The 18,220-nt window shown below is 47.3% G+C and overlaps 2 protein-coding genes across 3 annotated transcripts in view; both read right to left on the reverse strand.

Moving 5' to 3' along the window:
* Window positions 1–18,220, reverse strand: part of LOC122935208 (zinc finger protein 397-like) — a 1,371,324-nt gene that overhangs the window by 816,964 nt on the left and 536,140 nt on the right. The window lies entirely within an intron of this gene.
* Window positions 4,751–18,220, reverse strand: part of LOC122933852 (zinc finger protein 501-like) — a 70,979-nt gene continuing 57,509 nt past the window's right edge. The window contains exons 2-5 of one of the 2 annotated variants that reach the window (XM_044288931.1): window positions 12,767–13,013; window positions 12,444–12,599; window positions 12,237–12,360; window positions 4,751–6,703 (exon numbers count right to left, since the gene is read on the reverse strand). In XM_044288931.1, the coding sequence (XP_044144866.1) occupies window positions 5,601–6,703; window positions 12,237–12,360; window positions 12,444–12,599; window positions 12,767–12,838 (1,455 nt within the window). In that variant the 5' untranslated portion in view covers window positions 12,839–13,013 and the 3' untranslated portion in view covers window positions 4,751–5,600. The remainder of the gene's footprint in view (window positions 6,704–12,236; window positions 12,361–12,443; window positions 12,600–12,766; window positions 13,014–18,220) is intronic. The other variant, XM_044288932.1, reaches the window with a different exon arrangement.

Consider the following 18,220-nt stretch of genomic DNA (forward strand, 5'->3'; position numbering starts at 1 on the left):
CAGTTTTTTTGACACCATGTCCCATTTGAAGCCCCCTGATGCACCCCTAGAGTAGAAACTCCATAAAAGTGACCCCATCTAAGAAACTACACCCCTCAAGGTATTCAAAACTGATTTTACAAACTTCGTTAACCCTTTAGGTGTTGCACAAGATTTAATGGAAAATAGAGATACAATTTCAAAATTTCACTTTTTTGGCAGATTTTCCATTTTTTATTTTTTTTTCCAGTTACAAAGCAAGGGTTAACAGCCAAACAAAACTCATTATTTATGGCCCTGATTCGGTAGTTTACAGAAACACCCCATATGTGGTCGTAAACTGCTGTAAGGGCACACGGCAGGGCGCAGAAGGAAAGGAATGCCATACGGTTTTTGGAAGGCAGATTTTGCTGGACTGTTTTTTTGACACCATGTCCCATTTGAAGCCCCCCTGATGCACCCCTAGAGTAGAAACTCCAAAAAAGTGACCCCATTTTAGAAAGTACGGAATAGGGTGGCAGTATTGTTGGTACTAGTTTAGGGTACACATGATTTTTTATTGCTCTATATTACACTTTTTGTGAGGCAAGGTAACAAGAAATAGCTTTTTTGGCACGTGTTTTTTTTTTTGTTATTTACAACATTCATCTGACAGGTTAGATCATGTGGTAATTTTATAGAGCAGGTTGTCACGGACGCGGCGATACCTAATATGTATACAATTTTTTTTATTTATGTAAGTTTTATACAATAACTTTTTTTTAAAACCAAAAAATTGTTTAGTGTCTCCATAGTCTAAGAGCCATAGTTTTTTCAGTTTTTGGGCGATTATCTTGAGTAGGGTCTAATTTTTTGCGGGATGAGATGACGGTTTGATTGGCACTATTTTGGGGTGCATATGACTTTTTGATCGCTTGCTATTACACTTTTTGTGACGTAAGATGGCAAAAAATTGCTTTTTTTACACCGTTTTTTTTTTTTTTTTTTTACGGTGGTCATCTGAGGGGTTAGGTCATGTGATATTTTTATAGAGCCGGTCGATACGGACGTGGCGATACCTAATATGTATACTTTATTTTTATTTATGTAAGTTTTACACAATGATTTTATTTTTGAAACAAAAAAAAATCATGTTTTAGTGTTTCCATAGTCTAAGAGCCATAGTTTTTTCAGTTTTTGGGCGATTATCTTGAGTAGGGTCTCATTTTTTGCGGGATGAGATGACGGTTTGATTGGTACTATTTTGGCGTACATGCGACTTTTTTGATCACTTTTATTACCTTTTTTGGGAAGTAAGGTGGGCAAAATTTCAATTTTCTCATAGTTTTTATTTTTTTATTTTTATGGCGTTCACCGTGCGGGGAAAGTAACATGACCGTTTTATAGATCAGGTCGTTACGGACGCGGCGATACCTAATATGTGTAGTGTATTTTATTTTTTTAATTTTTATTCAGTGATAAATGTTTTTTTTTTTTATCTTAACTTTTTTCACTTTTTTTTAATTTTTTTGACCCAGACCCACTTGGTTCTTGAAGATCCAGTGGGTCTGATGTCTGTATAATACAGTACAGAACCTATATAGGGTTCTGCACTGTATTTTACTTACACTGAACAGATCTATGCTTTCAGCACAGATCTGTTCAGCACCATGGACAGCAGGACGCCTGAGCAGGCGTCCTGTTGCCATGGGAACCTTCCCCGTCTGCCACAACTTCGCAGACGGGGAAGGGTAAGGACGGGGCTCTCGGGGGGATGCCTGGGGGCTCTCTCCCTCTCCCATCGGGGGGCTGCAAAGGCACAGCAGCCCCCCGATGGGAGAGGGAGGGAGCTCCCTGCACTGTTAACCTTTTCCATACAGCGGTCCGTACGGACCGCTGTATGGAAAGGGTTAAACGGCTGACATCGCATCAACGATGTCAGCCGTTTATACCAGGGTGCCAGCAATGTGCTGGCACCCTGGTATATCCACTAGAAACCAACGATTATTCAAGGGGAGGCGGGCGGGGGATCGCGATCCCGCCTGCCGCACCGCCCGCCTCCCGCAACGCCCCCACCGCCTGCGACACCCCCCCTGCACCACCCGCCGCCATCAAATCGTGCAGGGGGAAGGTGAAATCTTGATTTTAGGCACTCTGAAGTTTCTGATCCCCGCGGTCAGGGACCGCGGGGATCAGAAACTGCAAAAAGCGCAGCAAACCGCAGGTCTGAATTGACCTGCGGTTTGCTGCGATCGCCGACACGGGGGGGTCAAATGACCCCCCCCTGCGTTGTTACGGGATGCCGGCTGAATGATTTCAGCCGAAATCCCGTTCCGATTAACCCCCGCGGCGCCGGAATTCAGATTTTAAGTCAGGACGTACCGGTACGTCCTCGGTCCTTAAGGACTCGGGAAATAGGGCGTACCGGTACGTCCTCGGTCCTTAAGGGGTTAAGATGAATGAGGAATGGATCCCGAAGGGACTGACAGTGGGGGATACGTTTGACTAACAAAAGGCCTGATGACATGCCTTGGCCTCAAAATGGTCCCCACGCTGCTGTATTTAATGTCTGCATACCGGATGACTTTCGTGAATTCTCCGCCACCAACTAGGGTTCAAGCCGCAATGTTTTAGTCACCTTTCTGCCTGGAAAACATAAATTTTTCCGGCCGCTGCAGCGGTTGCAACAATACCAAATTTTTCAGGCATGTGTACATGCCTAATTTTCCTGGCCTCCAGTGCTGCACTGTGGCTGCAAAAAAAAAAAAAAGCCACATACATGTGTCAATTCCCCTTCGTGATCGTTACCTTGTTGTGGTGAAGGGGCTTGCGTATCACAATGAAGCGATCATCACCTCTATGAGTGTGTTATCAATGTTGCCACACCCCAGATAAGGCCGTTGCTTCATTATGATCAGACTAAAAGCGATCAGCTGGATAATTTTTCATAAAAAAATAAATAAAAATTTATGTTTTTTCTAAGTTGGATGGGTTTTTAATACATAAAATAAAAAAAAAACATAATAAAGTCTCTTAATAGTTTATTAGAAATCATGCAGACAATTTAAAAAATCCCCATCAATTCCAATACAAAGCAAGTACAGAGCTCAGAACAAAATTATTTCAGGATGTCGTTAATTCGACAATGATTAATCAATTCGACACGCGTCCCCGGATAGGGGACGTAACAGGGATTAAACTGATAGGAATAGTACTAGTTAAGACACCACTCATATAGGGTGTCACAGCACATTGCTCCGTGCACGCGCAGTGCCCCAACATGGGAGTAAGAGGACCGACCAAGCTGCTTTTTCCATCTCCCGGTTCCTAAAATCAATTCAGTTTGGTGTATCAGAGTTTGGTCTGTCACTGTGAAGGCAGGCGAAGGTACCCGGCCTAAATTTTTTTTCACAAAAGGCAATCCCTGATATGAGACGTAACAGGGATTAAACTGATGAGAATAGTACTACAGGAAATACCACTCATATCGGGTGTGACAGTAAATTGCACGGCACAGACGCAGTGACCGTGGATTCAAACAAAGGGGAGGGAGCCAGCGTTTTTTTAACCATCTCCCCGTTCGAAAAATCAATTCAATTCACATTTCAGAGACCCTTGGTGTTGTACGTGGCTGGGTGGAGGAAGAAACCTTCAATGACATCAACGGGACATGGCTAGCTTGGTATCCAACCTTGTGCAAATGGGGAGTTTGCAGTTGGGCAAATGGACGGTTTGCAGTTGTTTGCGGTGCATTAAAACGGGAGTTTGGTCTGTCAATGTCTGTGAAACGGGCGTAACCCTTAGGCCCCTTTCACACGAGCGAGTTATCCGCGCGGCTGCAATGCGTGACGTGAACGCATAGCACCCGCACTGAATCCTGACCCATTCATTTCAATGGGGCTGTGCACATGAGCGTTGTTTTTCACGCATCAGTTCTGCGTTGCGTGAAAATCGCAGCATGTTCTATATTCTGCGTTTCTCATGCAGCCCTGGCCCCATAGAAGTTAATGGGGCTGCGTGAAAAACGCATTGCATCCGCAAGCAAGTGCGGGTGCGATGCGTTTTTCACTGATGGTTGCTAAAAGATGTTGTTTGTAAACCTTCCGTTTTTTATCACGCGCGTGAAAAACGCATCAAAACGCATTGCACCCGCGCAGAAAAAACTGAACAACTGCACGCAATCGCAGACAAAACTGACTGAACTTGCTTGCAAAATAGTGCGCGTTTCACTGAACGCACCATGAACGCATCCGGACCTAATCCATCACGCTCGTGTGAAAGAGGCCTTACACTACCTGATCGATACAGCATCATACCTGATCGTATACACAGTCTGGATGTTTTAAACCACATTGTTCAAAAAAACTTTAGGATTGTTAGGTGATTTATGCCCTTTATGGATTAAAATCCAACTCTGCGTCAACTATGTAATTTTCCATGGGAATTTTGTGGGTCCCCCTCCGGCATGCCACAGTCCAGGTGTTAGTCCCCTTGAAACAACTTTTCCATCACTACTGTGGCCAGAAAGAGTCCCTGTGGGTTTTAAAATTCGCCTGCCTATTGAAGTCAATGGCGGTTCGCCCGTTCGCGAACATTTGCAGAAATTCGCGTTTGCCGTTCGCGAACGGAAAATGTTATGTTCACGACATCTCTAGTCTTGACCTACTCCTAGTTCCATCTTTGCAAATACTTTTATAAGTGTGAATGGGACCTTATAATAAACTCTTGCTGAAGGCTGTTTATGACAAAGGGGCAGCACCAGGTATTCGTGACACATAAAAGAGGCAGCAAATGATTGTAAATTCTATTTATTAGTTTTTATATTAATTGCATCACCTTTGTCATTATAAACGATATGAATGAAGATCGAATATCAATATGTCCACGTTACATAACAGTCTACATGGGGAGTCCTTCCTCTGGAGTCTGCCGCAGTGTGGGTGGAGGTATGAATACACTAAGAAGATGCAAGGTTCATAGGGACTTCATCTTCACTGCTCTGGCAGTAAACAAGGCCCCTCTCTTCTTTCTTATACCTACAATGTTTTTCTCTAAGGTAAATATTATGAGTGTTTGGCAAATCCAGGAGTTTTCCACTCAAAAAATAAATCCCATTTAGTGTTGGGTTGTACATCTGGTTTTGCATTTCCAACACAGCACACAGGAATTTAGTTTCTTTTCTGATGAGTTTCAAATTTTGATTTCATCATAAAACATTTGTTCACATTTGGAATGTGGATGGTTTTTTTCCTATGTGACTTCTTTGATGATCCCTAAAGGCACATTTGCATACATAGATGAGCAACAGATTGTCGAGAAGAAAGCTTGCCTTACCGACAGTCGGCTGCTCGGTCATTGAAGTTGAAGCACTGCATTTACATGCAACGATCCCCTCCACAGTATGAGGACGAGGGATCACTATTGCTATCACTCATGCTCATATAGCTGCATTGTGTCTGGGGAGTTTAGACGGTGCAATCTGCTGCCCAGAAACAACAATTTAGGTGACTGCACTAATGACAGTTGATTGAGTGTTTCGCTCTTTCATTGGGTGATCTCCTGCAGTTTAACACAGGCAGACTGTCAGGAACGAGCATTCACTCCCAAAAATCTGCCCGACGATTGCACAGTGTAACTCCACCTTATGATTGGCATTGCGAATCCGGCTTCTCTCCTGTGTGATATCTCTGGTGGGTAAAAAGACTTGATTTATACCTAAAGGATTTGCCACATTCAGAACATGAAAATGGCTTCTCTCCTGTATGAGATCTGTCATGTATGATAAGTTGTGATTTCCCCATAAAACATTTCCCACATACCGAACATGAATATGGCTTCTCTCCTTTATGAGTTCTGTTATGTTTAAAAAGTTGCGATTTCTCTGAAAAACATTTTCCACATACCGAGCATGAATATGGCTTCTCTCTAGTGTGACTTCTCTGATGCTCCTTAAGAGTGGCAGTACAAATAAAAGATTTACCGCATTCTGAACATGAATACGGTTTCTCTCCTGTGTGATTTCTTTGATGTATAACAAGTCTTGATTTATATGCAAAGGATTTGCCACATTCAGAACATGAATACGGCTTCTCTCCTGTGTGATATAACTGGTGTGCAACAAGTCTTGATTTACATCTAAAGGATTTGCCACATTCAGAACATGAATATGGCTTCTCTCCTGTATGAGTTCTATCATGTTGAATAAGATGTGATTTCTCCAAAAAACCTTTCCCACATACTGAACATGAATACGGCCTCACTCCTGTGTGAATTCTCTGATGTTCTCTAAGCTTGGCTTTACTAATAAAACATTTCCCACATTCTAAACATGGAAATGGCTTCTCTCCTGTGTGACGTTTCTGATGTTTAACCAGATCTGATTTATTTGTAAAACATTTCCCACATTCTGAGCATGGAAATGGCTTCTCCCCTGTGTGAATTCTCTCATGTATAACCATATGTGATTTATTGACAAAACATTTACCGCAGTGTGAACAGGGATATCGCCTGTCTCCTACGTAAGTTTTCTGATGTGTACCAAGATGCGACTGTGGTATACTTGTGAGAACAACCTGTGATTGGTCAGAAGGTTGCTTATTATTATTTGGATTACGTGGATCTGAAACGAGAAGCCCTGGATATACAAGCAGGGTAATAAGGTTTTCTCCTGAAGAGTGCGGAATGATAGCTCCATTTTCTACCGGCGATAACATGATGGTTCCCGCAGAGTTCTTATTGGCATTTCCTGTTAAAAAATGGATTTTGTTATTTTTTAGACCCCAAAATCATAACATTCCTAGTAGGCTGGAAACAGACATGCAGTGTGAGCCAAATTCAGAAGTGGATCTTAGGCTAACACATCTTTAGTAGTCAAAATAATGGAAACTACTAAAATACAAGACAATTGTCCTCCTGAACCCAATGTGTTGGAGCCAGAACAGCATGGCTTTACTGAGGCCTGGTGGATGAAGGTGATGCTGTGGATATCACATACCTGGATCTCAGCAAATTATTTTATGCAATATAAAGAACTGAGAGATACATTACTGAAAATTGGGCTCAATCCTCAGTGGATTAGCAGTTTGTAATGGACAAACACCAGAGTGTTGTTCGTGCATTTAACCACCTCCCGTCTCGCTAACGCCGAAAGGCGCGATTGCTGCGGCGCTGCCAGGTCACACTAACGCCAATAGGCGTCATCTCACGTGAGCCGATATTTCCTGTGAACGCGAGCACACAGGCGCGCGCGTTCACAGGATCGGAAGGTGAGCGAGTGGATCTGCAGCCTGCCAGCGGCGATCGTTCGCTGGCAGGCTGTAGATGCGATTTTTTTTAACCCCTAACAGGTATATTAGACGCTGTTTTGATAACAGCGTCTAATATACCTGCTACCTGGTCCTCTGGTGGTCCCTTTTGCTTGGATCGACCACCAGAGGACACAGGCAGCTCTGTAAGTAGCACCAAACACCACTACACTACACCCCCCCTGTCACTTATTAACCCCTGATCACCCCATATGGACTCCCTGATCACCCCCCTGTAAGGCTCCATTCAGACATCCGTATGTTTTTTACGGATCCACGGATACATGGATCGGATCCGCAAAACACATACGGACGTCTGAATGGAGCCTTACAGGGGGGTGATCACCCCATATAGACTCCCTGATCACCCCGTCATTGATCACCCCCCTGTAAGGCTCCATTCAGACATTTTTTTGGCAAAAGTTAGCGGAAATTTTATTTTTTTTTTCGTACAAAGTCTCATATTCCACTAACTTGTGTCAAAAAATAAAATCTCACATGAACTCACCATACCCCTCACGGAATCCAAATGCGTAAATTTTTTTAGACATTTATATTCCAGACTTCTTCTCACGCTTTAGGGCCCCTAAAATGCCAGGGCAGTATAAATACCCCACATGTGACCCCATTTCGGAAAGAAGACACCCCAAGGTATTCGCTGAGGGGCATGGCGAGTCCATGAAAGATTGAACTTTTTGTCACAAGTTAGCGGAAAGGGAGACTGTGAGAAAAAACAAAAAAAAAAAACAATTTCCGCAAAAAAATTCTATGAACTCGCCATGCCCCTCATTGAATACCTTGGGGTGTCTTCTTTCCAAAATGGGGTCACATGTGGGGTATTTATACTGCCCTGGCATTTTAGGGGCCCTAAAGCGTGAGAATCCAAATGCCTAAAAATGCATTTTAGGGGCCCTAAAGCGTCAGAAGAAGTCTGGGATCCAAATGTCAAAAAATGCCCTCCTAAAAGGAATTTGGGCCCCTTTGCACACCTAGGCTGCAAAAAAGTGTCACACATGTGGTATCGCCGTACTCAGGAGAAGTTGGGCAATGTGTTTTGGGGTGTCATTTTACATATACCCATGCTGGGTGAGATAAATATCTTGGTCAAATGCCAACTTTGAATAAAAAAAATGGGAAAAGTTGTCTTTGCTGAGATATTTCTCTCACACAGCATGGGAATATGTAAAATGACACCCCAAACACATTCCCCAACTTCTCCTGAGTACGGCGGTACCACATGTGACACTTTTTTGCAGCCTAGGTGGGCAAAGGGGCCCAAATTCCAAAGAGCACCTTTCGGATTTCACAGGTCATTTTTTACACATTTTGATTTCAAACTACTTCCCACACATTAGGGCCCCTAAAATGCCAGGGCAGTATAACTACCCCACAAGTGACCCCATTTTGGAAAGAAGACACCCCAAGGTATTCCGTGAGGGGCATGGCGAGTTCCTAGAATTTTTTTATCACAAGTTAGCAGAATATGAGACTTTGTAAGGAAAAAATAATAAAAATCATCATTTTCCGCTAACTTGTGACAAAAAATAAAAAGTTCCATGAACTCACTATGCCCATCAGCGAATACCTTAGGGTGTCTACTTTCCGAAATGGGGTCATTTGTGGGGTTTTTCTACTGTCTTGGCATTGTAGAACCTCAGGAAACATGACAGGTGCTCAGAAAGTCAGAGCTGCTTCAAAAAGCGGAAATTCACATTTTTGTACCATAGTTTGTAAACGCTATAACTTTTACCCAAACCATTTTTTTTTAATCAAAGACATGTAGAACAATACATTTAGAGAAAAATTTATATATGGATGTCGTTTTTTTGAAAAATTTTACAACTGAAAGTGAAAAATACCAAAATTTTTTGATTAATACCAAAAAAAAGTAAAAATGTCAGCAGCAATGAAATACCAGCAAATGAAAGCTGTATTAGTAAGAAGAAAAGGAGGTAAAATTCATTTGGGTGGTAAGTTGCATGACCGAGCAATAAACCGTTAAAGTTGTGGAGTGCCGATTTGTAAAAAAAGGGCCTGGTCACTAGGGTGGTATAAACCTGTGGTCCTTAAGTGGTTAAAGAGTGACTAGCGATGATCACAACGGTGTGTACGGAGGTAGGTAAGGTGTGCCTGTAGGTAGGGTATGACGGTAGGAAGGATGTGCCTGTAGGTAAGGTATGACGGTAGGTAGGGTGTGCCTGTAGGTAAGGTATGAGTAGGTAGGGTGTGCCTGTAGGTAAAGTATGACGGTAGGTAGGGTGTGCCTGTAGGTAAGGTATGACGGTAGGTAAGGTATGACGGTAGGTAAGGTATGACGGTAGGTAAGGTATGACGGTAGGTAAGGTATGACGGTAGGTAGGGTGTGACGGTAGGTAAGGTGTGACGGTAGGTAAGGTATGACGGTAGGTAAGGTATGACGGTAGGTAGGGTGTGACGGTAGGTAAGGTATGACGGTAGGTAGGGTGTGCCTGTAGGTAGGGTATAAAAGTAGGTAAAAGGTGTCCCTGTAGGTAGGGCAGGGGTTAACTGCCGCGGATCGCAGCTACATGTCATAGAGGTCGGGTGCGGCTATATGATTCTGCAGTCAGCTCCCGCCTCCTGAATTTGAATGGAGTTAACTTCATCGGTGGCGCAGTGACCACAGCCCCTCCCCTCTTCTTCCCCTCTCATTGGTGGCGCAGTGACCACAGCCCCTCCCCTCTCTCATTGGTGGTGCAGTGGCCACAGCCCCTCCTCTTCCCCTCTTATTGGTGGCACAGTGACCACAGTCCCTCCCCTCCTCTTCCCCACTCATTGGTGGCGCAGTGACCACAGACCTTCCCCTCCTCTCAATGGTGGCTCAGTGACCACAGCCCCTCCCCTCCTCTTATTGGTGGCACAGTGACCACAGCCCCTCCCCTCTCATTAGTGGTGCAGTGGCCACAGCCCCTCCTCTTCCCCTCTTATTGGTGGCACAGTGACCAGAGTCCCTCCCCTCCTCTTCCCCTCTCATTGGTGGCGCAGTGACCACAGACCTTCCCCTCCTCTCATTGGTGGCTCAGTGACCACAGCACCTCCCCTCCTATTCCCCTCTCATTGGTGGCACAGTGACCACAGCCCCTCCCCTCCTCTTCCCCTCTCATTGGTGGCGCAGTGACCAGACCTTCCCCTCCTCTCATTGGTGGCTCAGTGACCACAGCCCCTCCCCTCCTCTTCCCCTCTCATTTGCAGCAGCAGCACAGGAGGAGGGTGACACTGCTTCCTTCTCCCCGGTGCTGCTGAGCGAACACGCGCGCTGGTCGCATTATCGGCAACGTTAGATGCCGATACCAATAACTTTGAAAATCATGAATATCGTTAAAGCCGATAATCGGTCGATCCCTAATGAAGGCATCCTCAAAAACAGTGGTCCTGATCCGTATCTAGTTCTGCACATTTAGGTCAACGTAAGGGAGAATTTTTGCCCATAAGGAAGTTTTTCACTGGTGAGATATAAGCCCCATGTTCCAGTAAGAAGCTAATAGAAAACATCGGGAAGCTTTATATATTAACTATGGGATCCTTGTCTGATAGATCCAGAATGGGTGCTGGACCCTCGCCGATCTGATACTGATGGATAGGTCATCAATAGTAAAAGCCCGGACAACCCCTTTAAGAACATCCAGGATACTGCATCGGATGTTTTCCAGGCGTCTGAGCTGAGAAGTTTTATTATTGGGGTTAAGTGAAGGGCAGTCAAAGCGAGTAAAGTCCCTCGGAATGAACGGCATGCTGTAAGACGTTGTGAGGCAGCAAGAAGGAAAAGAAGGACATGTCCAAGGGGATTGGGCAGAATGTTTTTTAGAATTTTCTAAGGGCTCATTCACACGACCATGCTGTGTTTTCCGGTCTGCAAATTGCCTCTGGCCTGGATACAAGATGAGACGCGGCCTCTGGCCTGGATACAAGAGGAGACGCGGCCTCTGGCCTGGATACAAGAGGAGACGCGGCCTCTGGCCTGGATACAAGAGGAGACGCGGCCTCTGGCCTGGATACAAGATGGGATATGGCCTCTGGCCTGGATACAAGAGGAGACGCGGCCTCTGGCCTGGATACAAGAGGAGACGCGGCCTCTGGCCTGGATACAAGAGGAGACGCGGCCTCTGGCCTGGATACAAGATGAGACGCGGCCTCTGGCCTGGATACAAGAGGAGACGCGGCCTCTGGCCTGGATACAAGATGAGACGCGGCCTCTGGCCTGGATACAAGAGGAGACGCGGCCTCTGGCCTGGATACAAGAGGAGACGCGGCCTCTGGCCTGGATACAAGAGGAGACGCGGCCTCTGGCCTGGATACAAGAGGAGACGCGGCCTCTGGCCTGGATACAAGAGGAGACGCGGCCTCTGGCCTGGATACAAGAGGAGACGCGGCCTCTGGCCTGGATACAAGAGGAGACGCGGCCTCTGGCCTGGATACAAGAGGAGACGCGGCCTCTGGCCTGGATACAAGAGGAGACGCGGCCTCTGGCCTGGATACAAGAGGAGACGCGGCCTCTGGCCTGGATACAAGAGGAGATACGGATGTTACGACTGGGCCTGCAGATCCGGCAAACTTTTAGTTTGCTGAAGCTGGCGTCCTAGCTGGTCCCATAAATATTGGACTGGTGACAAATCTGGCGCCCAGGCAAGGAAGTGTTGTAATTTGGAGGAGACATTGCCGAGTGCAGGGATAATTATCCTGCTGAAAAATGCCAGTTCTCAGCCCTGCCATGAGAGGAACACATGTGGCGGCAGAATGTTCTGCACATATCACTGAGCTGTTAGTGTCCTCGTATCACTACTGGGGGAGACCGAATGTAGTATGTGATGGCTCCCACAATCATCGCACCAGCAGTTGGGGCAGTGCGTCGCTCCACAGCAAAGGCAGGATTGAAGCGCATACAGTGAGGAAGCATAAAAAGCTATAAAAGTGACAAACTCCTTTAACATGGCCTCTTCCCACCTCATCTCTTCTTACCTTGTGATGACAGAGGCCGGGAATCCTCCATCATGGCGTCCATGTACAGGTCCTTGTGTCCTTCTATATACTTCCACTCCTCCATGGAGAAATAGACCGCCACATCATGACACCTTACAGGAACCTGACAACACAATGACACCGTCATCACCCAGACCCCTCCAGTGCTGTTACTGGAGAATTTCCCAGCATTCCCAGTACTGTCACCTCTTCAGTCAGCAGCTCAATCATCTGGTGGGCAAGTTCTAGGATCTTCTGCTCATGTATTAGGGGGGGAGGCTCTGTGATGGGGGGCCTGCTCCACACTTCTGACTCATGGATGATGGGAGTCTCCCCTGATGTTTTCTTCACTATGGTGTATTCCTGTGGATGGAGAGAGACACTTATGGAAAGAAATTCCTTCCTGACTCCAGACCTACACTCAGAATCCCTCCCTGGACCATGGTCCTATCTCCAGTAATCTAGTCACTAGAAGCTGGAATATTATCACCCTCCATGGTCTTTCTGGACTGAATTCTAGAAAGGTTTACCTCTCCGCTCAGCAGGGAGATGATCTCCAAGGTGAAGTCTAATATTCTTCTGCTGATCTCCTTCCTGTCCATCCTTGGTGGTGATTCAGGAGAAGAGGAGAGAACTGGAGGAGCTGGAGGCTTCTAGTACTGCAGGCGCCTTTATGAGGAGAGGAGGCTGGAAATCCTCCAGGGACAAGAGCATTAGTGAGATCCAGAACCGCACTTACTGCTCCTCAGACCTTCTACCATCGATATTAAGTAACAACTGCAGAAGAAAGACATGGTGAAATCAAGTCAGAATTGCCTCCTTAGAAGAGTAATATGAATATGTTTCTTTAGACAATGAGGACCTGACTGATTCCCAGATGACCCTGATGAAGCTAGAAGACGAAACGGGCTGGGTACTGAACTGCCTCTCTTTAGTGTTATATGTTTTTAGGATACAGTCATTTACCAAGATTTGATATTGTTTTTTAAATAGGTTCTTTTTATTGAAATTTTGAGAAAATAGTAAACAGCCAAAACCAGGATTTTTTTTTAAATTTTGTAAATATCCACTTGCTGCAATCAGCACCCGTCAGTATTAATGCACCCACAAAGATATAGAAAAACATGGGTTTGCGATCCATAGGTCTTCACAACCAATCCTAACATTAAGAACAAAAGGTACCATTCACAACATAACATTTACACTCACGTTCCGCAAGACTCATTTATAAGCCGCTAGGAAACACAGTTTGGCCTTGAATCCATGGGTTCCAGATCTTAAATAAATGGTCAGGGATCCTTCTCTTCGCATACACCAACTTACATAGCACCAGGTCCACATTAATCAACTGTACCCAATGTTGGATGTATCTTTGAGGCTTTGCAATTCAGGAGTATTGCCCTCCTGGTGTAAAACATGAAGAGACGGTATAACCTTCCCCCATAGTTTGTAAGTATAAGGTCAGTAACTAACCCTAATAGACCAACCATGGGGGGAAAACACTCCCAGGAAGCCCAATTTAGAATTAAGAAGGACATAAATCTCCGACCAATACACCTGCATAGTAGGACGGTGCCATACCAAGTAGGTCAGGAGCCGATGGCCGCAGCGCGCCTTGTACATTTAGGGTCTTAGGATTTTAGACAAGCCTACTCTCTTTCACAGTTTCCATGTATTGTGTTGTAGATTCCAGCTATAGCAGATCAAAATCAGTAGAGGAGAGAAATGTCCATGGGGACAACCACCCTGGATGCAGAGATCTCCATACCAGAATCCATGAAAGACTACAACACTCACTGAAGAGGCTGAGAACGGCCTGTAAAGTGGGGACTGTGACTTAGAGACCTGAACTAACAGGAGGGCTGGTAAAAGTAGAAGGGTTGTCATGGTACCAGAACTTTTCGATTCGATACTAAGTGAACTATCACAATACTCAACACCAAATCCATACTACTCCCAAAACAGAATACAAAATATAAAGTCCATCTCCTCCTCACATCCTCCTGGATCTCTGTGTTCTCCTGTAGGTCTCACCCTTTACCCCACCTCCACTGGCACAGAAAAGCAGCCACGACAATCGAAGATCTGTGACACACACTTAACCCTTTATTAGCTGCTGGATCCTTACCGGACACTGTGCACTCATACCCCATAGTGAGCCATCAGCCTGCATGTATCAGGGGTGAACCCTAGAGGAGCTACATAGGGCGTTACCGCCAAGTCAGGAAGGCGACGCTCACTATCATACTACTGAGTCAGGAAGGCGACGCTCACTATCATACAACCGGTTCAGGGAGGAGACCCTCACTATCATACTGCCGAGTCAGGAAGGCGACGCTCACTATCATACCGCCAAGTCAGGAAGGCGACGCTCACTATCATACAGCCAAGTCAGGAAGGCGACGCTCACTATGATACCGCCAAGTCAGGAAGGCGACCCTCACTATCATACCGCCGAGTCAGGAAGGCGACGCTCACTATCATACCGCCAAGTCAGGAAGGCGACCCTCACTATCATACTGCCGAGTCAGGAAGGCGACGCTCACTATCATACAGCCGAGTCAGGAAGGCGACCCTCACCATCATACAGCCGGGACAGGGAGGAGACCCCCACTATCATACAGCCAAGTCAGGAAGACGACGCTCACTATCATACAGCCGGGTCAGGGAGGAGACCCCCACTATCATACAGCCAAGTCAGGAAGACGACGCTCACTATCATACAGCTGAGTCAGGAAGGCGACGCTCACTATCATACAACCGGTTCAGGGAGGAGACCCTCACTATCATACAGCCAAGTCAGGAAGACGACGCTCACTATCATACAGCCGGGTCAGGGAGGAGACCCTCACTATCATACAGCCGGGTCAGGTAGAGACCCTCACTATCATACAGCCGGGTCAGGGAGGAGACCCTCACTATCATACAGCCGGGTCAGGGAGGAGACCCGCACTATCATACAGCCGAGTCAGGGAGGCGACCCTCACTATCATACAGCCCGGGTCAGGGAGGAGACCCCCACTATCATACAGCCGAGTCAGGGAGGCGACCCTCACTATCATACAGCCGGGTCAGGGAGGAGACCCCCACTATCATACAGCCGAGTCAGGGAGGCGACCCTCACTATCATACAGCCGAGTCAGGGAGGAGACCCCCACTATCATACAGCCGGGTCAGGGAGGAGACCCTCACTATCATACAACCGGTTCAGGGAGGAGACCCTCACTATCATACAGCCAAGTCAGGAAGACGACGCTCACTATCATACAGCCGGGTCAGGGAGGAGACCCCCACTATCATACAGCAGGGTCAGGGAGGAGACCCTCACTATCATACAGCCCAGGTCAGGGAGGAGACCCTCACTATCATACAGCCGGGTCAGGGAGGAGACCCTCACTATCATACAGCGGTCAGGGGTCAGGGAGGAGACCCTCACTATCATACAGCCGGGTCAGGGAGGAGACCCTCACTATCATACAGCCGGTCAGGGAGGAGACCCTCACTATCATACAGCCGTCAGGAAGACCCGCTCCTATCATACAGCCGGGTCAGGAGGCGACCTCTCACTATCATACAGCCGGTCAGGGAGGAGACCCTCACTATCATACAGCCGGGTCAGGAGAGACCTCACTATCATACAGCCGGGTCAGGGAGGAGACCCTCCACTATCATACAGCCGGGTCAGGGAGGAGACCCTCACTATCATACAGCCGGGTCAGGGAGAGACCCTCACTATCATACAGCCGGGTCAGGGAGGAGACCCCACTATCATACAGCCGGTCAGGGAGGACCCTCACTATCATACAGCCGGGTCAGGGAGGAGACCCTCACTATCATACAGCCGGGTCAGGAGAGACCCTCACTATCATACAGCCGGGTCAGGGAGGAGACCCCCACTATCATACAGCCGAGTCAGGGAGGCGACCCTCACTATCATACAGCCGAGTCAGGGAGGAGACCCTCACTATCATACAGCCGGGTCAGGGAGGAGACCCTCACTATCATACAGCCGGGTCAGGGAGGAGACCCTCACTATCATACAGCCGGGTCAGGGAGGAGACCCTCACTATCATACAGCCGGGTCAGGGAGGAGACCCTCACTATCATACAGCCGGGTCAGGGAGGAGACCCTCACTATCATACAGCCGGGTCAGGGAGGAGACCCTCACTATCATACAGCCGGGTCAGGGAGGAGACCCTCACTATCATACAGCCGGGTCAGGGAGGAGACCCTCACTATCATACAGCCGGGTCAGGGAGGAGACCCTCACTATCATACAGCCGGGTCAGGGAGGAGACCCTCACTATCATACAGCCGGGTCAGGGAGGAGACCCTCACTATCATACAGCCGGGTCAGGGAGGAGACCCTCACTATCATACAGCCGGGTCAGGGAGGAGACCCTCACTATCATACAGCCGGGTCAGGGAGGAGACCCTCACTATCATACAGCCGGGTCAGGGAGGAGACCTTCTCTATCATACAGCCGGGTCAGGGAGGAGACCCTCACTATCATACAGCCGGGTCAGGGAGGAGACCCTCACTATCATACAGCCGGGTCAGGGAGGAGACCCTCACTATCATACAGCCGGGTCAGGGAGGAGACCCTCACTATCATACAGCCGGATCAGGGAAGAGACCCTCACTATCATACAGCCGGATCAGGAAGGCGACCCTCACTATCATACAGCCAGGTCAGGGAGGAGACCCTCACTATCATACAGCCGGGTCAGGGAGGAGACCCTCACTATCATACAGCCGGGTCAGGGAGGAGACCCTCACTATCATACAGCCGGGTCAGGGAAGAGACCCTCACTATCATACAGCCGGGTCAGGGAGGAGACCCTCACTATCATACAGCCGGGTCAGGGAAGAGACCCTCACTATCATACAGCCGGGTTAAGGAGGAGACCCTCACTATCATACAGCCGGGTCAGGGAAGAGACCCTCACTATCATACAGCCGGGTCAGGAAGGCGACCCTCACTATCATACAGCCGGGTCAGGGAAGAGACCCTCACTATCATACAGCCGGGTCAGGGAGGAGACCCTCACTATCATACAGCCGGGTCAGGGAGGAGACCCTCACTATCATACAGCCGGGTCAGGGAGGCGACTGTCAGGATCAGGACACCGGTGGGGACGCATGGCAGCAAGTTCCATGTAACCCGTTCCTGTAGTTACTAGGCTGGGGTTGCACATTCCCATGTCCTAGCCAATCAGTGATGATGTCAGCATTTGCAGCATGTGATGTCATATAGGTCACATGATCATGGACGCTTCTTGTGACCTGCAGTTGCCTGTGAATAAGTTCTTATACCTCATTAGCTGGCATATTGGACTGCGTTCCCTGGTTCTTGGTTCTGGTTCTGACTACCCGCTGTGTGATTATTTGGATCTGCTTTAACCTGATGTGTTTGGACCAGAGATGAGCGAATCGAAGCTGACGAAATGGAATTCGATCCAAATTTCCGAAAAATTTGATTTGCAACGAATGCGAATTTTCTTGCGCTTCGTGGTAACGAATAACATTTTTCCTAAAATGGCGGCTGCACGTGTGAGGACCTGGAGCAAGGAAGTCTGGGAAGGTGGGATCACCCAGACTGACATGCATGCAGCCAATCAGCAGCCAGCCAGCCCTGTGATGTCATAGCCCTTTAAATACGGCGGCCATCTTAGATTCAGACATTTCCAGTGTTCTGAGTGCAGGGACAGACGTTGCAGGCGCTCGGGAGAGTTATACTGAAAACCTCATTGTGAAAAAAGAAATTAAAAAGCGATTTATAAGTGCAGGGAAATGATAGGGAGGAATCATTCCGCAGCATCTTAGTGCAGGGAGAGACGTCAGAAGGCGCTAGGGACAGTGCTGGGAAACCTCACTGGGAAAAAAGAAAAGCGATTTACAAATGCAGGGAAACAATATTTGGGGATCCATTATACAGCTCTGGCATTCCAGCTATCTGTTCTTGGGGTGCAAGTGCTGTGC

This window comes from Bufo gargarizans, chromosome 4, assembly GCF_014858855.1.
Source record: "Bufo gargarizans isolate SCDJY-AF-19 chromosome 4, ASM1485885v1, whole genome shotgun sequence".
Taxonomy (NCBI): Eukaryota; Metazoa; Chordata; class Amphibia; order Anura; family Bufonidae; genus Bufo; species Bufo gargarizans.